The sequence below is a fragment of the Drosophila takahashii genome, chromosome 3R (assembly GCF_030179915.1).
Source record: "Drosophila takahashii strain IR98-3 E-12201 chromosome 3R, DtakHiC1v2, whole genome shotgun sequence".
In the NCBI taxonomy this organism is placed as follows: Eukaryota; Metazoa; Arthropoda; class Insecta; order Diptera; family Drosophilidae; genus Drosophila; species Drosophila takahashii.
Window position 1 is genome coordinate 17,645,217 of NC_091681.1, and position 20,241 is coordinate 17,665,457.

The 20,241-nt window shown below is 40.8% G+C and overlaps 5 protein-coding genes across 10 annotated transcripts; 4 read left to right on the forward strand and 1 right to left on the reverse strand.

Moving 5' to 3' along the window:
* Positions 1–458: 458 nt before the first annotated feature.
* TfIIFbeta (transcription factor TFIIFbeta) lies at positions 459–1,460 on the forward strand. Its single transcript, XM_017149588.3, has 2 exons — positions 459–1,058; positions 1,117–1,460. The coding sequence occupies exons 1-2, from the start codon at positions 522–524 to the stop codon at positions 1,411–1,413; spliced, it is 834 nt and encodes a 277-aa protein (XP_017005077.1). The 5' UTR covers positions 459–521; the 3' UTR covers positions 1,414–1,460.
* Cap-H2 (Chromosome associated protein H2) lies at positions 1,450–7,374 on the reverse strand. 4 transcript variants are annotated; one of them, XM_070216654.1, is made up of 10 exons: positions 6,980–7,374; positions 6,584–6,765; positions 6,060–6,262; positions 4,341–5,347; positions 3,916–4,172; positions 3,718–3,859; positions 3,084–3,655; positions 2,835–3,029; positions 2,733–2,778; positions 1,450–2,264 (listed from the first exon to the last, which is right to left on the reverse strand). In XM_070216654.1, exons 1-10 carry the CDS (start codon positions 7,005–7,007, stop codon positions 2,089–2,091), a joined length of 2,808 nt encoding a protein of 935 aa, XP_070072755.1. In that variant the 5' UTR covers positions 7,008–7,374; the 3' UTR covers positions 1,450–2,088. The 4 variants fall into 4 exon arrangements, with proteins under 4 accessions (XP_070072755.1, XP_070072754.1, XP_044250194.1 ...); XM_070216653.1 differs by having other exon boundaries at positions 2,512–2,778; XM_044394259.2 differs by having other exon boundaries at positions 2,126–2,778; positions 3,916–4,136.
* A 1,861-nt stretch (positions 7,375–9,235) lies between these two features.
* MED7 (mediator complex subunit 7) lies at positions 9,236–10,173 on the forward strand. Its single transcript, XM_017149508.3, has 2 exons — positions 9,236–9,648; positions 9,710–10,173. Exons 1-2 carry the CDS (start codon positions 9,313–9,315, stop codon positions 10,040–10,042), a joined length of 669 nt encoding a protein of 222 aa, XP_017004997.2. The 5' UTR covers positions 9,236–9,312; the 3' UTR covers positions 10,043–10,173.
* A 682-nt stretch (positions 10,174–10,855) lies between these two features.
* LOC108062714 (synaptic vesicle glycoprotein 2C) lies at positions 10,856–15,379 on the forward strand. Its single transcript, XM_017149494.3, has 9 exons — positions 10,856–11,105; positions 12,683–13,118; positions 13,181–13,359; positions 13,414–13,595; positions 13,705–14,091; positions 14,468–14,585; positions 14,646–14,805; positions 14,863–14,990; positions 15,057–15,379. The coding sequence occupies exons 1-9, from the start codon at positions 11,060–11,062 to the stop codon at positions 15,110–15,112; spliced, it is 1,692 nt and encodes a 563-aa protein (XP_017004983.2). The 5' UTR covers positions 10,856–11,059; the 3' UTR covers positions 15,113–15,379.
* A 772-nt stretch (positions 15,380–16,151) lies between these two features.
* LOC108062742 (synaptic vesicle glycoprotein 2A) lies at positions 16,152–18,960 on the forward strand. Of its 3 annotated transcripts, XM_017149523.3 has the most exons (9): positions 16,153–16,626; positions 16,780–16,958; positions 17,017–17,198; positions 17,261–17,460; positions 17,812–17,968; positions 18,030–18,144; positions 18,358–18,517; positions 18,576–18,703; positions 18,767–18,960. In XM_017149523.3, the coding sequence occupies exons 1-9, from the start codon at positions 16,235–16,237 to the stop codon at positions 18,820–18,822; spliced, it is 1,569 nt and encodes a 522-aa protein (XP_017005012.2). In that variant the 5' UTR covers positions 16,153–16,234; the 3' UTR covers positions 18,823–18,960. The 3 variants fall into 3 exon arrangements, 2 of the variants coding, with proteins under 2 accessions (XP_017005012.2, XP_070073821.1); XM_070217720.1 differs by lacking the exon at positions 16,153–16,626 and having other exon boundaries at positions 16,824–16,962; XR_011419431.1 differs by lacking the exons at positions 18,576–18,703; positions 18,767–18,960 and having other exon boundaries at positions 16,152–16,626; positions 17,812–17,972; positions 18,358–18,498.
* The last annotated feature ends 1,281 nt before the right edge of the window (positions 18,961–20,241 follow it).

Sequence of the window (20,241 nt, forward strand, 5' to 3'; positions counted from 1 at the left end):
TAGTATACTTCTTTAACTTAGTAACTTAGTAGTATTAATTTGGTTCAATAATTCATAATCAAGAACCAATCCATTATTATGAAAGTTATTAAGAAATCATTATCATTAATTACTTGCACTTAGCGCTATCCATTATCCAATTATATTCTGCTAGTTAAAGCACTTAACTATACTGCAAAATGTTTTTGTAACTTTTTCTTCAGCTTTTAAATTTTTCGCGCGTCTGGCTTTAAAATGAAGTTGGCTGCGATTCGCTTTCCGATAGCAATATTGTTACTATCGATATCTATCGAAAAGCGCCGATTAATTAAAAATTAAAATCGGAGTTTGTTTATTCTTAATTTTTATTAGTGAGTAATTTGTATAAAAAATGTCAAATTTATAAAATAAAAAACTTTTTTTTTTTTTTTTACTAATTTCACGAAAAAAATATTTATTTTTAAAAAATAGCCATAGTTCTGCTCATCCCTAACAAAACGGTACCAAGTGGCTATTTCACCTTCGAAGTCAAACCAAACAAAATGTCAAAGGACGAAAAGGACAAGACGCAGATCATCGACAAGGACCTGGACCTGTCGAACGCCGGACGCGGCGTTTGGCTGGTGAAGGTGCCGAAGTACATTGCCCAGAAGTGGGAGAAAGCGCCGACGAACATGGACGTGGGCAAGCTGCGGATCAACAAGACGCCCGGTCAGAAGGCGCAGGTCTCGCTCTCCCTCACGCCCGCCGTTTTGGCCCTGGATCCCGATGAGAAGATACCCACGGAGCACGTCCTGGACGTGTCGCAGGTGACCAAGCAAACGCTCGGCGTATTCTCGCACATGGCTCCCTCCGATGGCAAGGAGAACTCGACGACGCCGGCGGCGCAGCCGGACAACGAGAAGCTCTACATGGAGGGCAGGATTGTCCAGAAGCTGGAGTGCCGCCCCATTGCCGACACTTGTTACATGAAGCTCAAGCTGGAGTCCATTCGCAAGGCGTCGGAGCCACAGCGCCGGGTGCAGCCCATCGACAAGATTGTCCAGAACTTCAAGCCCGTCAAGGATCATGCACACAATGTAAGTTCGAACATCGGTTCTATATCCTCTATATCTATTAACCTTTCAATCTCCGCAGATCGAATATCGGGAGCGCAAGAAGGCCGAGGGCAAGAAGGCGCGCGACGACAAGAACGCCGTCATGGACATGCTCTTCCACGCCTTCGAAAAGCACCAGTACTATAATATCAAGGATCTGGTCAAGATCACCAACCAGCCCATCAGCTATCTGAAGGAGATTCTCAAGGATGTCTGCGATTACAACATGAAGAATCCGCACAAGAACATGTGGGAGCTCAAGAAGGAGTATCGCCACTACAAGACTGAGGAGAAAAAGGAGGAGGAGCACAAATCCGGCAGCAGCGATTCGGAATAGCAGTAGCAATTTTAATTTCATTAAAACATATTTAAGTGATTGCATGATTTCGTTTTATTTCTTAAGAACTACGCGTATACTATGGACTATGAAAAAAACATTATTTGTAAATAGACATTTGCTTGCCGTTTGGTAAATACATACATATATATACACTATATTCTAGGCGACATTTTGCACACGGGTTGATATCATATATATATATATGTGACTCTTTCCTTATGTCCGAAGAAAACTAATTTTTATACTTTTGTACAGTAAGAGATCAGGTACTTGATATTAGTAATATCAGCTCATGAAGATTTCCAAAACACTTACTGCGTCAATCAAAATGTAATTAAACTAAAATTTAAAAAAATCATAAAGGAAAAAAAATATACTTGAAAAAAATTATAGGTGAAGAAAAAAAATTCAAAGGAAACATAAATGAATAAAAATATAAGAATTTCAAAAGCAAAAGTAAAAAATAAGCACATCAATGAACTGAAAAATGAGGAAGTTTAACTAAAAGGCGGCATCAGCTTATTCATGTTTGAGGAAATCGAGCTTAGATAATACTGGATTACTATTCTAAAAATATTGCGTCACTTTTAAACATAAAATAAAGAGATACTACTGCTATCCTGCCTAAAGTACGAAGCTTAAACATACATTTGTACAGAGTTATTTTCTACCTTAAACAAAATTGTTGTTAATCATAATTAAAGGATATCTTATTGCAAGCCTGTTGAAACTAGGAGGCTGAAAGTTAAATTTGTAAATATTAGTGACAAAAAATCTGGCAAGTCTTAAATTTAGGGCAGCCTCTTGATCTTGTTGTACTGCTGGGTATTGTGAATTGATCGCTGGGCCTGAAAGTAATATAATATAATGGTTTACACACACAATTCGAATGAGGGGCACACAAACTGGATACTACAACTGGACGAGAATAATCTACAACTAGTTTACACATTTAGGACAGGCCACACACTACTAATTTAACCGAGGTGCCGATGCCAATGACGATCGCATCGAAGATATCCCCGAGTCGGCATCGGAAGGAGACTGCCTCATCTTTGGGATGGGCTGAATCAAACGAACAGTTTTTGCAAACACCTCGGGAGATGCCATTTCCGTGGACTTTCGTTTTTTATTTATCGGCGGCGCCTTGCTCGGCCCGGCCTTCATATCGTCATCCGTAGGACGGTTTTTAATAGGATCCGTAGCCGGTTTGCTCTTAGTTGCATTCATGTTGCCCACATCATCCTCGGGATGGATTTCCACTCGCCGCATACTCTTCAGTTGCATTTGAAGCTGAGAAGGGACGATGGGCTTACTTTTATCGCGATCTCCAGGGCTCAAGGACACGTTTCCGTGATTCGTCTGGAAAATAGCCATGTAATTATTACAGGATTTGTTCCTAAATGATAAATGCTTACCAGTACTAGTGAGGCCAGAAAGTAGCGACACACGATACTTGGATCCTTCTCAGCCATGACGTCAGCTAAAGTGGCTGTTCCATCGAGCGCCTGACAAACGTCCAAGATCTCAGTGCCCAGGTCCTTAATGTTGAAATTCTGCCGTCCATGAGCTGCCTCCAAACCTGGGGCCATTCGTCTATGCCAGTCTCGAATCTATGCGAATTACTTTAGAATTTTCTTATATCAACTAACACTAAATATATTTACCATAGAGCTGGAATCGGGGCCACTGAAGGTATTACTATCCAATGGCGATTCGGATCTTATTGACTCATTGCAGTCCCCAACTGCTTCATCTTGGATCCCATCATCTGGGGCTGCTGATGTTTCACCTGGTAACGAGACTTCCAATATTGACTGGTCCAGCTGAGTGGTATCTAAGGCACCAACATCCACTGCATTTGACTCAGTGGTGGCGTCCAATTCAGAACTTCTTATCGGTTCCACTTCGCCCTCTATTCCGGGATTAGTTTCTGATTTTTCCGTCACTTCAAGTTGCGAGGAATCCGCACTCGCGTTCACTGTCGTGGGTTCACTAGTCTCGTTTAGTTCGGACACTATCGACTCTCCCAATCCACTTTCCATTCTGATGTTCACAGTCTCTTCTAAAGCCTCGGCTGCAGTAACGTTAATTGCCTTGTTCGCTTGGTTTTCACCAAGGTCTTCCAGCTCAACTTTAACGTCTCCGATGGTCGAAATAGTAACTGAACCGGCTCGCATCTCCTCAAAATCAAAACCAGAGTCAAATGTGGGTCGGCGTTGACGGAATCCCAGGAAATCTATTTGAAATACAATAATTAGTTAAGCAAAGTGAAAAAGTGTCGCAAGGAAAGCCACATACTGAAATCCTCGTCAAACTCTAAGCTTGTGGGAGAGCCGGGAATTACTTCCTTTGGTTGGGGAGTTTCTTTTTCTATCCGCAAAGTCGGAACTCTGGCAGCAGCTGGAGGTTTTGGCGGAGCTTCTCGCCTAGCAGGAAGACGCTGGAAGATTTTACAATTATAAGTTTTGATCGGATGCAAGTAAATTTATGACTCACCGCTTGTTTAAACAAGTCAAACTCTGCGGGAAGTTTAAAGAAACATTTACGACGCAATCCTTTTTGCGGGAGCCCCAAAAAATTGAGCACAATGGGATAGCAGACCTCCCTTGGAACATTCACCGCAACATCGACATCCATCTCAATAACCTCCACCGTTTTCGCTTCCACGACTTGCGATTCGATCATCAGCTCTGTCGGCTGGCGCTGATCTTCTAAATCTGAAAGAACAACACCCTCATCGTCAAAAGACTGGCCTGCCGTGACAAATGCAATGAACGGATGCAAGTGCGGGATCAAGGGCCAAAACAAAAAAAGCAAAGAGAAACAAAAATGTGAGTATTTTCAAAATAAAATAAAACAGAAGATTAAAAAAACACTTATCCTTAGTACGCTTGGCGGGCGTTGGATTGCCATTGGTTTACCTGTATGCAGGTGGAAATCGGAAACCTCTTCCATACCGATCCCGGAATCGATTTGCAACAGCTCCTCGAGAGAGGCATCTTTAGCGGCGGGCGGTAAGTCGAGTCTCGTGCTGTCCAGGCCACTGGACTCGTCGATGGCCAACGTGCTGCTCAGCGGTGGATTCTCTGCTTGGCTGACGCTTAAGGAGGAGTCTTGTACTTGACTTTCGCTTAAAGCGGTGGAATTCTCCACCTGGCTGGCGTCCAGCGTGGAATTGATGGTGTTGTTCTCCTGACTTGCGTTAATCGTTTCGCCCAGACCCGAATCCACTGATATTTGGTTTTGCAAACCATCGCCTGTGGCCAGTGATTGATCGTTTTCCTCCATCGTCGGCTGATCCAAGTCCATTGCTTCGGGAAGCGGCACTTCCTCCGTTTCCATGGGCTGAGTCACATCCAGTCGCACCTTTTTAGCCAGCTCCGTTTCTGTAATGTCCTCCAGCGTTCTCTTCGCCAATTCGTCCATTTTTCTTCTCGTCCTCACGGTGGCTCCGTAGCGAGCGGCCAGCATTTGATTTTCCAGCGCAATGTACTCGTCCAGGTAATCCTTGGTGGTCATGTGCTCGTTGAGAATCTCCGCCGTGTTTACCTGGTTCGTATGCACATATTCCTTGATCAGATTCAACCGCTCGAAGGGAATATCCGGCAGCAGGGTGTTATATCGATGCTCCACATGATACGTAAACATTTTGTACTGCTTCTTCTCGTCCTGGTCGTAGGGATTGTGGGGATCCACAATGGGGGCGTGTCTCCACAGATTGGGCGGCGTGTGATCCTGATACAGGTACTCTATCGTCCGGTTCCTCGTGCACTTCACAAAGCCCGTCAAGTTGAAACGTTTCTCGTCCGACATGGTCTTGAATTTTCGAGGTTCTACGGTGAGCAAATAGGGATCTACTTCCTTTTTGGTCAGCTTCTTGGCTCGACGTTTGCGCGGCTCCTCCGGCTTGGGGGCATTGTTTTCCGGTCTGTAAATTAAACAAAAAGAAATATTATTATTATGATGATCACAAATTACAAGTAGTCGAAAGAAAAACGTCATAAAAATATATATCTATTATTATTTTGGCTGCTATTAGCTTCAATCAAATGAGTATAATTACTTAAGAAGTCAAAAATGATAAGATTACAATATTTAAGTCAAGTAATCTGCTAATATTTTTGGCTAAGTTTTTATTATTATTTTTTTGGCTTTCAATAAAATGAATAAAATTACCTAAGAAGTCAGAAATGATAAGATTACAATATTTAGGTCAAGTAATCTTCTCATATTTTTGACTAAGCTTTTTAGCCGTGCTGATAATGCTTTCTATTTTGTCAAAATAATTATATTTTTGATCATATCTATACATAGTAAGTACAGGTGTTTAATTTTATGAATGATCTAATGCGGTAACCTCTCTTTTTGGCTGTCTCATTACTCATTTTCTTGAGTACTCCGTTTCTTATTTACTTTAGAGAGCCCAAAAACGTGTTTTTTTTGCGATTCATTAACATGTGATTATACAGGAAGAGAAGCCGGCTTGAGTGATATTAACGTAAACAAAGCCGAAGATGGGGGCGTAACGGAAAGCTCGATAAGCGGTATTCGGGGCTGATAAGACTCGATCACCGGACAGACATAATGGCGTCAGTATCGAAGCACATGGCTCTATCGTTCCCTTTCTGCCTTCAACTCACCCACTGCTTCCGCTGGGCGTCTCCTTCTGCGGCTCAGAACTGAGCAGCGCTTCGATCTGGTGCTCCACCACCTGGTACATGTACTCCACGCGGTCTCCGTAGATCTTGCCGCAGTATTGGAGGGCACTTCCCGCGGCCACGATGGCCGATCGCCGGGAGACATGATTGCTTCCTAGGCAGTGACGCAGTAGCTCCTCTATGTACTGTAAAAAATATAGGATTAGTTATAGGGTGTAAAGAAAAATATAAATTTATAGGAATTATGTGTGTTTTTTTTCCATTTTCTAATAGTTTTACTAAAAGAGATATGAATTTTAATGGCGAACATAATGATAAATGATATTATGTATAACAATTATTTTATATTTAAAAAAAAATTTTTTTTTTCTTCATTGAGTGTAATTGAATTTTTTATCGATTACTTTAACTGTAATTTGAGTCTATTTAGAAAGTGGTTTTACTACATAGATTTTCCCAACTAGGGAATTCAACTTTAGTTTAAATTTTGGTACTATAACACTTACATATCCCAAAGATATCCGCAGGTCCGTCGAGTAGTCGGTGTTCTTGGAGAGTTCCTCGAGCAGAAGGATTAGCGAGGTGAGGTCCAGTTGCTCGTCGTAGGCGAGAATGCACTTGGCCACCTGGGTTCCAGGTCGATTCCGGGCTATTTCCAAGATCTGTTTCCGAGCTTCGCTGAAGGAGGCTTCAAGTTAAGGGGAAAAAAAGAGTTTGGTTAAACAAAAACAACACACCCAATCGCATTTTCGCCGTTTTGTTTATTTCTGCCTCCCCACACACACACACACAGGTGCACCAATACACGCGGTACACTGGAAATAGCGCTGACTTAATCAATCGGAGATCGACGCCTGGGGCTCCGCAGATTTCGATGGCGTCACGTAACCCCCGATGCTTACCAGCTTCTTCCGGGGACGGCCGCTCCATGGTTCATTAGTCGAAACTGCGAAAAGTCTTTCTCAACTTGGGTTTCGCACTTCTTACAGGCATTCTGAGGAGCACTTTGCACAAACACTGCAAACACACGCACACGAACACAAACAAAACGCACACGAGGTGTGGGAGAAAACAAAATGGTGGAGGCGTAGGCACGCCGCTGTTTGCACAATGATCCCACTATTGGGTTTGTCCCCAACTTGCTCCTATTATTATTATTATGCTTTTGTTTCCTGACTGGGAATTGGCGCGAATCGGTGCAGGAACAATTTCCTATTCACCCCGAGATATATGTACTTCTTATTTTGTTTTGCTCTCCGAGCGAGTAACGAATGAGAGAAGAGGCGAAATAAAAGTGTAAAGGGCAATGCTGTTGGCCAAGTTGCAGGCGTGGTCACCCTAATTTATCGATTGCCTCCGCGATATATATATATCGTTCGGTATTTTTCAGCACGATGAATACTAAAGGGGGATTCCCTAAACTGTTGAATTGCTGAATTGTTGAATTTTGGTCAGCTGTTAATCAGCTGTTCCATACAAAGTCAACTTTCAGAAATTTCAGCAATTCAACAGCCTCGGGGCTGTTGAAAATTTTGTTGAATTGCTGAAAAGCCAGAGTTGTCACCTTTTTTTAAAAGTCGTGGCAACTCTGCAACATTTTAGTATCACCAGTACGCATTATTTATTTTAAAATCAACTTAGAAAGCATATTTGTGGTTCTTTTTACCTTGGTAACACTTTTAGACAGTAACTAGCAATAATAAATCAAATTTTACATGCTTTAAGTTCCGTGAAATTTTTCAACAAATAACAGCTGTTTGAAAATTCAACAGGAACCATTTTGGGTCGTTCCCTTAATTGCTGAAATTTTTTGTTGAATTTTCAACAATTCAGCAGGGGGATTCCCTAAACTGTTGAATTGCTGAATTGTTGAATTTTGGTCAGCTGTTAATCAGCTGTTCCATACAAAGTCAACTTTCAGAAATTTCAGCAATTCAACAGCCTCGGGGCTGTTGAAAATTTTGTTGAATTGCTGAAAAGCCAGAGTTGTCACCTTTTTTTAAAAGTCGTGGCAACTCTGCAACATTTTAGTATCACCAGTACGCATTATTTATTTTAAAATCAACTTAGAAAGCATATTTGTGGTTCTTTTTACCTTGGTAACACTTTTAGACAGTAACTAGCAATAATAAATCAAATTTTACATGCTTTAAGTTCCGTGAAATTTTTCAACAAATAACAGCTGTTTGAAAATTCAACAGGAACCATTTTGGGTCGTTCCCTTAGGGGGATTCCCTAAACTGTTGAATTGCTGAATTGTTGAATTTTGGTCAGCTGTTAATCAGCTGTTCCATACAAAGTCAAGTTTCAGAAATTTCAGCAATTCAACAGCCTCGGGGCTGATGAAAATTTTGTTGAATTGCTGAAAAGCCAGAGTTGTCACCTTTTTTTAAAAGTCGTGGCAACCCTGTAACATTTTAGTATCACCAGTACGTATTATTTGTTTTAAAATCAACTTAGAAACCATATTTGTGGTTCTTTTTACCTTTATAACACTTTTAGATAGTAACTAGCAATAATAAATCAAATTTTACATGCTTTAAGTTCCGTGAAATTTTTCAACAAATAACAGCTGTTTGAAAATTCAACAGGAACCATTTTGGGTCGTTCCCTTAATTGCTGAAATTTTTTGTTGAATTTTCAACAATTCAGCAATTCAACAGTTTAGGGAATCCCCCTCTTAATTGCTGAAATTTTTTGATGAATTTTCAACAATTCAGCAATTCAACAGTTTAGGGAATCCCCCTAGCAATTCAACAGTTTAGGGAATCCCCCTTAAGTGTTTACTACCTTGTTATTATTAATAATTTAATAATAATATTATTAATAATAATAATATAATTATATTTTATATATATAATAATATAAGTATATTAATAATATTATTAATAATTTAATAGTTTTATGTATTTATTTAATAATAAAATATGTTAGCATTGTGTCTTTACTTAGTATGGACGTATGTAATAAAAAAATTTAATAATGTAAAGTTCTTCACATAAAACAATTTTTTGTGATTCGATGGGAATAACTTTTACTTTTGTTGCTGTCTATAAACTATAAAACAACAAAATTCAATAGTACCCAGGGGAAGTTGCATTTCTGTATAATTTGGTATTTTTACTCACTATCGATAGTGTCATCACTATCGTGCGTGATTTAGACAGTTCCACAAGTGTCATCACTTCTTCAAAACAATTTATTTCTGCAGTGTATTGTATTGCAAATTGTTTATATGGAGATGTCCAACCAGGAGACGCAGGTTTCCAGCCTGCCCATGCCGCCGGAGCGGTACATCGCCAACTACACGGAGGAGAACATCCGCCGGAACCGGGCACCACGCCCACCGCCGCCCCCGTCGCAGCACGAAGTCTACAGCATGTTTGGCATCCAGTACAACAACGACGAAATGATCCGGAGTCTCGAGTCCCAAAATATCAAGCGGCTAATCCCCATCCACTTCGACCGGCGCAAGGAGCTGAAGAAGCTCAACCACTCGCTGCTGGTCAACTTTCTGGACCTCATCGACTTCCTCATCCTGAATCCAGACAGTCCAAGGCGCACGGAGAAGGTGAGAACTCATTTAAGTCGGTAAAGAGCCTTACAAAATTAAACTGTAATCTTTATTCCAGATTGACGATCTTAGCCTGCTGTTCGTGAACATGCATCACCTGCTCAACGAGTTTCGGCCCCATCAGGCGAGGGAAACGCTGCGCGTCATGATGGAAATGCAGAAAAGACAGCGCGTGGAGACCGCCACACGCTTTCAAAAGCACTTGGAACGGGTGCGCGAGATCGTGAACACTGCCTTCTCAGCTCTGCCCGTTCTGGGGGATGACGAGGAAAGCGGCGGGGCAAAGATTAAGACGGAGGTGGATCCCCTGGAGGCAAATGCAGCGGCCAAGAACGATCCCAGCTATCAGCACGATCGCATGTTGTGCAAGCTGGTGGACGCCATCGAATGAAAAGACTTCACATCGACATCGGAGTTTGTGTCAATCATTGTGAACGGCTTGGAAAAAAGAGCTCCTCATATTTATAAATGCTTTTAGTGTAAGGAATAAAACCCAAATTGTGTGATGAGAATCTTCCGCGACTTATGAGTAATTCATTCACTTGGCTCCAATTTGTTTAGTCATCTTAGAGATAAGTTTGACACAGATAAGATCACCCCTCTGTCGTGTGGCCCGAGATAAAAGGGAGACGTTTAAGCATCCACAAATTTCACCATTGAAATGACGTAGTCAATTTGGAGTGATAATCGAGTTTTACACTATATAAAACAAATAGCAATTGCTTAAAAAAACTTTCATTTAGATAAATGATTTCGCCTGGAAAAAGGATTTGCAATTCAAAATTATGCTGGGTTATTTTTATTGCCGATGAAAACGTGAACATCACACGTTTTTTGTTATTTAATGGTTGCTACCTCATGGTATAATCGTGGCTATCCCAAATATGATTGTACAATGTACAGTATAATCACCATTAATATGACTATAAAGTCACTAAAACCTGTTATCTTTTTATCCTAAAGAAATTGATATTGTATTTTAACCTACAAAAACACACTTAAATTATTTTTATTTAAATAAATAACAGTTTTATTTAATTTGAAACTCACTGTAACTAAAGCAACGTGTTTCTTCTGAATAAACATGGTTTTATAAGTTTATTAGCTTCCTTAGATTGTAAAGACCGCGATAAGAGAGCTGTAGTTGAGTGAATCTTCAGTTTTATTGAGGCAAACTCCGATAAAAGCAGGTGCCATTCCCTCTGGGAGATCATTTCTCGTGCAGCGTTGCAGCTGGCGGTCGAATTAGAATATACTGGAGACCCTTAACTCGGTGACTGTGAACTGAACTCTTTAAGGAATTTGTGCTTGCGCTTTTTAATCAACAACGACAGCGCATTAATTGAACAATCAATTTCAAGAGCAAGCCAATTGTGAAAAGATATAGTGATAAATAGTAATCGCTGCGATGTCGGAAAAGACTATTGAAAAAGTGGATCCTGAGAAAAGCAAAGGTAAAGGGCGTACTAGAAAAGCTTTTATAAAGTTCCGATAAAAAAATAACAAATAAAATCTTATCTGATAAGTGAATAAAAAAAGTAAATTACTAATGAGTCAAAATCTGCCAAGTGGGCCACCCCTGTTCCGAAGGTCCGATTTTCATCGAACTTTTTTACTTTTCCGGTTCACAACGAAAATATAAGAACTTCATTTGAACGGTTTTGCGAAATTTTGAGTTTTACCGGAGTTATAGGGGTCAAAACATGGCATTTTTGACACTTTTTCGAAAAAGTTGCACTCAGTCATTAATTCATAACTTCGGAACGGTATGAGATATCTTTATGATGTTTTCACTAATCGCTCAAGAATTATTATGGCTTTCCATAAAAAAATGTAAAAAAAAATCACAAAATTTTTTTCTTAAAAATAAATCAACATTTTTTTTTAGTTTTTATTTTTTTCAGTGTTCTTCACCAGCTATAGAGTTTAAAACCATTTGAAAATAAAGTTTGATTCATTACGAAAAAGATCCAAAAAAAAAAAAGAGTGGCCCGGACAAAGGTTTTTCGCAATATCGATTTGAAGAAGGGCGCACAGCGGTTTTCCATACAAAAACGGCTTGCTCGTGAAAATTGGCTGGTCAACACATGCCGTTGCGCGCGTAGCGTCAGCCGACTGCAGCTGTCAATGAGGCACTTTTTGTCGTTTTGTATGGGAATCCGCTGTGCGCCCTTCTTCAAATCGATATTGCGAAAAACCTTTGTCCGGGCCACTCTTTTTTTTTTTTGGATCTTTTTCGTAATGAATCAAACTTTATTTTCAAATGGTTTTAAACTCTATAGCTGGTGAAGAACACTGAAAAAAATAAAAACTAAAAAAAAATGTTGATTTATTTTTAAAAAAAATAAATTTTAATTTTTTTTTACATTTTTTTATAGAAAGCCATAACAATTCTTGAGCGATTAGTGAAAACATCATAAAGATATCTCTTACCGTTCCAAAGTTATGAATTAATGACTGAGCGCAACTTTTTCGAAAAAGTGTCAAAAATGCCATGTTTTGACCCCTATAACTCCGGTAAAACTCAAAATTTCGCAAAACCGTTCAAATGAAGTTCTTATATTTTCGTTGTGAACCGGAAAAGTAAAAAAGTTCGATGAAAATCGGACCTTCGGAACAGGGGTGGCCCACTTGGCAGATTTTGACTCTAATGTGATGTAATGAAAAGCCATGGAGACTTTAAAGTCATATTTATCAAATTAAATATTTACACGGAATATTACAATATCAATAGTGAAATGTGTAATCCGTTATGGCTTTTGGATTAAAATTAAATGTGATTTTTAATCGGTAATCTGTGTTTTTGGTTAATTTTTTAACCCATAAATGACGTAAACACGTCTGGAAAGTTTTGCAAAGCTTTTCTAGTCAGATAAAAAAATAATCTCTTAAAATAAAACATTTTTTCACATTAGCAAATGATTAAAATATTTTTCTGTAACTTGGTTTATTGGATAATTTCCATTTGGATAAAATAATTGTATTTGGCTATTGAATAGTTCATGTGATAATTTCTTGTTATCGTTAACAGGGCTAGAAAATGAAAATGATGGGGATGGCAATTCAGATAGTACGGCGGAGGCGGCAGCCACGCCTACCGAAGAAGGTCCTGCCACTTTCGATAAGGCAATCGAGGGGGCCGGATTTGGGATCTTCAATCTGATGCTGCTCATCGTCTCCATTCCCGCCCAGAGTGCCGCCATTTTCGAGTCCAGCTCGATGTCCTACATCCTGCCAATTGCCGAGTGCGATCTTCGCCTGACCCTGGAGGACAAGGGTGTCCTGAATGCGGTGGCCTATGCGGGCATGACTATATCGGCTATAGCCTGGGGCTACCTGGCCGACACGAAAGGTCGCAAGAAGATCCTCTACTGGGGCTATTTGATTGATGCAGTGTGCGTTTTCGGCAGCGCATTGAGTCAGAATTTCTCGATGCTGGTGGTTTTCAAGTTCTTGGGTGGTTTGGTGTAAGTATTTTAGAATTTATTTTCCCTACTATTTTTTTTGTTAATTTATTTATTCTTAAAAGGGTTAATGGACCAGCTGCTGTGCTGTTTACCTACATAACGGAAATGCACGGACCCAAGCACAGATCTTCCGTTCTGATGATTATTGGCATGGTCACCTCCACGGCGACGGTTTCACTGCCTCTTCTCGCCTGGGGTATTTTTCCACGAGATTGGGACTTTGAGTTCTGGGGCCTGCAAAGTAAGTACTCTGTTTTATTAATCTGTATTAATTTTTAAAATAATTTTATTTTAGTCCACAGTTGGCAAATTTACCTGTTCGTTCTGGGCATCCCCAGTTTGGTCAGTGGTCTGATTTTCTGCTTCATGCCGGAGAGTCCTCGGTTCTTGATGGCTCAAGGACGAAACGAAGAAGCCATGCAGGCCTTCAAGCAGATCTACCGTGTCAACACACGCAAGCCAAAGGATAGCTATCCAGTGAGTAGTTAGATAATTTAAATTAATAGATTTAAAAATAGAAATAACTACATAAAAACTCTAAATTAATTTTAAAATATTTTTAAACATTTTTTATCTTTTTTTCCAGATTAAAGCCCTTATTCAGGAGGTTCCCAATCGTAAGGCCCTTGAAAACGAGGTTATCTACACCATCGAGGAGAAGTCCGGGGAGATTCCTCCAAAGCGTCAGTCCCGCACTTTGGCGGAGAGCCTGCGATCTGGACTGCAGCAGATGAAGCCGCTGTTCAGGAAGCCCCTGCTCGGCCTGTCCATCTGCTGCTACGTGATGCAGTTCGGCATCTTCCTCGGGATGAACACCATCCGGCTGTGGCTCCCACAGCTCTTCGCCTCCATGGCGGAGTTCGAGGCGCTCCATGACAGCGATGGATTGGATGCCAGCATGTGCACCATCCTCGAGTTCAGCGTGAATCGCACGGCGGAGACTGCCCTAAATTACGCCGACGCCTGTTCCGTGGTAGGTATCAGATAAAACTCGAAGATAAGCGAACTGAATCTGCAGATAATACAAGGTCTGGATCTCTAGATGGGGCTTATCTGGCAGCGCACTTAACGCCCCATCATCGTGATCGTGACGTGGTTATCTGGGCACACAAAATAAAAGATTACCATAATCGGTCATAATTGTGCGAGTTGTATACCCTTACAGAGAGTTTTATAATTATAAATTATAATGTAATATTATGTGATTTATTTTATCTATTCTTAAAAGAAAACTAGAAGGTTTATTTTTGTAGAGTTTATTAAGTTGCATTTCCATTATTCTTTAAATATAGTTTCTAAAGTATAATATACCTACTAATTAAAATTACTTATTTTAATTTTCCTTTTAGCCCAAGGTAATATCGATGGATATGTATCTGAACAACATAATTGTATCGGCCACTGGCTTTGTGGGTTACTTCTTTGCCGGAGGAATTATCCGTGCTCTGGGTCCCAAGCGTATGATGAGTGAGTTTGTCAAGACCTTTTTTATTTATTCCATGACTTAACCTAATGCTATTTTTCTAGCCTATGGACTATTTCTTTCGGGGACCTTTGGCCTCTTGCTTTACTTCTCCGTGAGCAGTTTAATGACACTTATAGTGGCAGCAACCTTCCTGACAATTACGGGAATTGCCGTCTCTTCGCTACTGGGAGCTGTGGTGGCCCTTTTTCCCACCCAGTTAAGGTGAGTTATATGATCTGTCGATTGAAAAAATATTAATCTAAAATGTATAACCCCCAGAACCGTTGTGGTTGCCATTGCCATGATGTGCGGACGTTTTGGCGCCCTGTCCGGAAACTTACTCTTCCCCGTCTTCGTTCAGATCGGCTGTTTGCCTCCATTTATAATGGTCTCCTCAGTGCTGATATGTAAGTTCAAGTTCATACAGACAATGCTCTTTATTTTAGTAACATTTATTTATTCTAATATTGCAGTTGCGGGAATTCTGTCAATATTCATGCCCAACCCAGCAAAGGCGACATTTTCTTAAGGGGATTCTAACCTTCCGTTTTCGTAATACTTGGTTGAAGGTTTCCAGTCTAAGAATGAATTTTAAATGACTTTGGTTTCATCCGAACCAGTTGCCCACTAACTTAAACCAGATCTTGCGACATTAGCTTAGCTTTTGTTTAGTTGTACAAATTAGAGATAACGAATTAACCGGATTGGAGGAGATAGGCGCTGAACAACTATTTATATTTACCTTAAGTAATCAAATTAAATATATCTTTATTGTTGTACGAATAACATTGTTCGGAGAACTCAGTTTTCCTTTTTCCTCCCTATAACCAAAAGGGGGTTGAATTATCTGCGGTCCCTCAAAGGATACGTCTAGTGGGCAAGGACAAAAGTCGTCGGAAACTGCGACATGCAAATCTCATTAACACAAATTAACTGTAACCGGCAGTGCTGAGGTGGTTGAGTGGGCAAGTGGGTGGGTTGTTGGTTGGTTGAGTTGGCAGGTGAGTGATCGGCTACAGATAACATCAACCAGATTTCCATCAGCTGCTAACGGGCAAAGTGGAAATTAGTGCTGCCTGAATTGACTTATCTGGCAGCCTTTAAATGGATGCAATTTATTAGATTGAGCGCTTGGGTGATTCCTGAACAACATGAACTTTCACCAAAAGACCAATCAATTTTAATCACTCGAGAGCACCCTGATAATCCCGAAACGAGGTTGAAATGCCAGGAATTACTAATTAGGAGTGCATGGCTGCAGTCATCTGTTGTGTTTTCCTTCACTGGAAATAAACACCTTCTTCATTTTAGCTAAAGCAAATTTGTGTTAACCAATAAACACATTATTAATTATTACTTACTTGAAATAATGAGACAAAGAGAAGTGTTGACATATAAATATGAACTAGTATATGTTTTACCATTTAAATACAAATGAAAAATATATTTATTATAAAAATCAATCATAAATTAACAAATAAAATATTTAAACATATGATTGGAAAGTGATTTGATTTATATTTATTTGCAAACCTCACATGTCTAAATTATCATTTGGCCTTTCTTATACTTCGTAAGCATCTAGGAGTCTTTTAAGCTAATTTCAAAATTTCCATTGCCACCTCAGATATTTAATATATTATTTTTTGTGATGGCGGATCGCGTAAGGGACAATGCAGATGAGGCCGCCGATTTCGAGACGGCGATCGCTGAGTGCGGTTTCGGGCTGTTCAACGTGTTCATCCTGTGCAGCGCGGTGCCCTGCCTCACGGCGATGGTCTTCTCGGCCTCGGCGCTGTCCTACGTGATGCCCTCCGCCGAATGTGACCTCGATCTGAGCATCGTAGACAAGGGCATGCTGCATGCGGTGACCTATGCGGGAATGATCATCTCGGCGGTGCCCTGGGGATTCATAGCAGACACCGTTGGGCGCAGACCGGTCCTCATTTCCGGCGGCTGGCTCGACGGCTTCTTCGTCCTGTGCGCCTCCCTCAGCCAGGATACCGCCCAGCTAATGGCCTTCAAGTTCTTCGACGGCTTTATGTAAGTTAAAAGAACGGTTAAATATTTTCTAAAAAATTTGGAGTTAATAGGTCTTAAGTTATATGACTTTGTTATAAAATTTTAAAATCTATAACTACTTATTTAATTTTCTGAGTGTCCAATCGATAATTATCTAATGAGCATCCACTCCAGTATTAGCGGTCCATTTGCGGTGGTGGTCAGCTACCTGGCCGAGTTCCATGGCAAGAAGCACCGGCCCTATATCATGCTGTTCGTGGGTCTGTGCGTTTCCATCGGATCGATGATTCTACCCCTGCTGGCCTACGTTTTGCTGCCGGTGCCCATCTTCTTCAAGGTGGCCACTTTGGAGTGTAGGTGAGAGTCCTGCCGCGTGTGACCTCAATGCTGAACTCTATTTTCCACCTGCAGTTCGCACGTGGCAGGTCTTCTTGGCGGTTACATCGGTGCCCAGTTTGCTTTGCGGTTTGCTGCATATTTTCCTGCCCGAGAGCCCCAAGTTCCTCATGTCCCAGGGGAATTACAAGAGGGCCCTCGACTCCTTTCAGCGGATCTACAAGCTGAACAAGCGCAAGAGTAGGGAGAGCTATCCAGTAGGTTTCGGCTTTAGATCATAAGATATTCCAATATTTCATAATTTTTGTATTTCCAACAGGTGAAACGTCTCACGGATCCAACGCCTGATCGATCTGCTGATCTTGATGGAACTGGCCGGTCCTCAACAATCAAGGAAAGGTTCAGTCGAGCTAAGAAAAAGTTCCTTGAAGGGGTCTATCAACTGAGGCCCATGTTTTCCAAGCCCTACTTGGCCATTTCTCTGCAGGTATACTGCTTGCACTTTTGCCAGATTATGTGGTGAGTAAAGCTTTTTAAACTAATTAATTATATCAACTATAACTATTTACCAAATTAAGATTCGTATATTATGGAAAAATCCTAAAACTATTTAATACTAAGATGTTGTTTTTCAATATTACTATCTCGAACTTTGTCGTTTGGGAGTCCGAAATTAAGTAGACAATATTTCGTAATGTTTTTGAATCGGATTAAACTTGGGACTCAAAATACATTGTTGCGTTTCGTTTTAAATGATTTCAAAGCTAGATGTCTTTTAGTTTTCTTGGTATCAGTGGATTAATCTAACTAACGTACAATATTTTATTATTTCTTTTTGTTTTTGTATAATCATTTGTATTTATTTTTCAGTGTAAACTCGGTGCGTCTGTGGCTGCCGCAGATCTTCGCCACGATGAACGCGATGGAGTCACTGGGGGCAAATGACACGAGCATGTGCGCCGTTTTGGAACACAATGCGATGGCGGCGGCCATGAACGAGGAGGCCAAGAGGGTGGAGTGCGCTCTAGTAGGTAGGAGATCCCTTTTCATTGGTCTCGGGGTCTAAAGTAATCAACTCCATCGTACAGCACCACGACCCGGGCAGCTACTTGGATAACATCATTGTGGCGGGAATTGGCCTGGTCGGCTTCCTGATTATTTTTCCGCTTATGCGTATTCGAATAGTCTCGAATCACATTCTCAGTGAGTATATTTTAGATAAAGGATGCAAACGAAGCGATCCACTAAAAAAAATAATTGGGGGTTTCTCCAAAAATGTTTTGGGTTCTTTTTTATATCTATAAATTAAGTTATATTATGCTGATATTAAGACCATTGAACTCTCAAAAATTGTCATTTAAACTGAACTCAGATTCCTAGTTTTTTGAAATATTAACTTATGTGAGATCCTCCCAGAGGTTTTCCTATTCATCTGCATTTTCCTGGTGGGAGGCCTGTACTTTGTGAAGACTTCGCTGATGACAATGATCATTTCTGCGATTTACCTGACCCTGATGGGCATTTGTGCCACCACGATTATCGGGACGTCAGTGGTGATATTTCCCACTCTGATGAGGTTTGATTTGTGCCCTATATAAACCCTCTATATTTATTTATGTGGTTCTATACACCAGGACAATGGTTCTGCTGCTAATCATGACTTTTGGGCGTCTCGGCTCGGTGAGTGGCAACCTTCTGCTGCCCATTTTCATGCAACTTAGCTGCCTGGCTCCGTTTCTCTGGCTGTGCTCCCTGATGACCAGTGAGTAGTGCTTCCACAAAAAAGTAAAATAATTATGGAGAATATCACGCTAATATTCCACAGTTGCCTTCCTGTTTTCGGTGTTCCTAAAGGTGGACGATCAGCAGTCGCTGAGTTAACTCAGCGAAGGATTTCTCCTGAATGTTTTTGATAGTCTCACCTGCGATGGCTTCTGGTCGCAATTAATAATCAACGCAATCGACTGTGCGGTTAATTCAACTTAATTACACTTTAATCACTTGCACACACGAAAGCAACCCGGTTCTGATTAATTTCTTTTTGCTTTTTGATTGGGGGGATGGAAAAAATCATTCATACATATGTATCTGATGGTAATTATGTTTTTGCGGTTAGCAATTAATTTGCACATGCGAAACTGACTCGCAATTCGCGCTCCGCTGGCTGTCAAAGTGATTTCACCCAGCGGATGTCTTTTGTCTGGCTAAAAACTTTTCCCCGTATATTTTTCTAACCACACCGCAACCATAAATCAGCACTAAAGTTTGTTGCCTTCGACTGGCGACGGGCAATGGAATCAATGGCATCCCGCCCCGCGATGCACACACGGCGTATGCTTGATTTTGCCATGGGAGAGATGGCAACGAGAGTATCCTATTTCTGGGCACTTTCCTTCTCGACCCGGGAAACTAACCTATTTCCCAGGCTGTCAAAACAAAGTCAAGCGGTAATTGACACATGTTGACTTGGGGCGTTTCCCTCGCCAAATGTTAGTGGTTTGGCTTCTGCTCCCACATCGGAAATTCATATGTCTGCATATTGAGTCATGTCCGCAGTTTGGGCTGCACTTATTTTGGTTCAATTTATTGGTGGTGCCAGACCAAGTCACTTGGGACTTTATTGGAGAGAAATAAGTTCAAACTTATGTTTTCAATATCTACAGATGCATTTAATGCTTAAGCCCGCTTAAGTATGCTATGAAAATATGCACATAATCGGCATAATAGCTTTTGCTATCGAAAGTTTAAACCCAACAGTTTTTGGTTTGCTGTATCTGTTGGAAGCAAATTTGCCTAAAAGCCTGTTTAATGCATAAATGTATTCGCTAAAAACTCTGGGTTTTTAGAGCTCTGCATTCCGTATTCGCGCACTCTATAAAATCCCCGGAACAACAAATGCGCATAAATTTATCATAATAAACATGCATAAATCGCCGTGAATATAAACAGGGAAACCCCCGAAATAGATGTGCAGAAATATGCTTAGGGCGGCCTAATGAGCGGCTGAGTTTTTCGGAGGGGGCGAGGCTAAATGTAAGCTATAAACTAAACGAAACAAGATCGTAAAAAAAGCCAAACATGGAAATGCATATGCGAGTAAGTGTGTGCGTGCCCGGGGCAGAAATGAGGTACAAACATAGTGCCATGCTTGTGTGTGCGTATTTGTATGTGTGAGGGGGAGGAGGAGGATGGCAGGGTGGCTGGATCCGCCTGAATGGGCAGTCATAATCACATGGGGTCGAAAAGGAGGGGTCAGATAGAGCGGCAGACATAAACATTTCCAGACATTAGCAAACACAA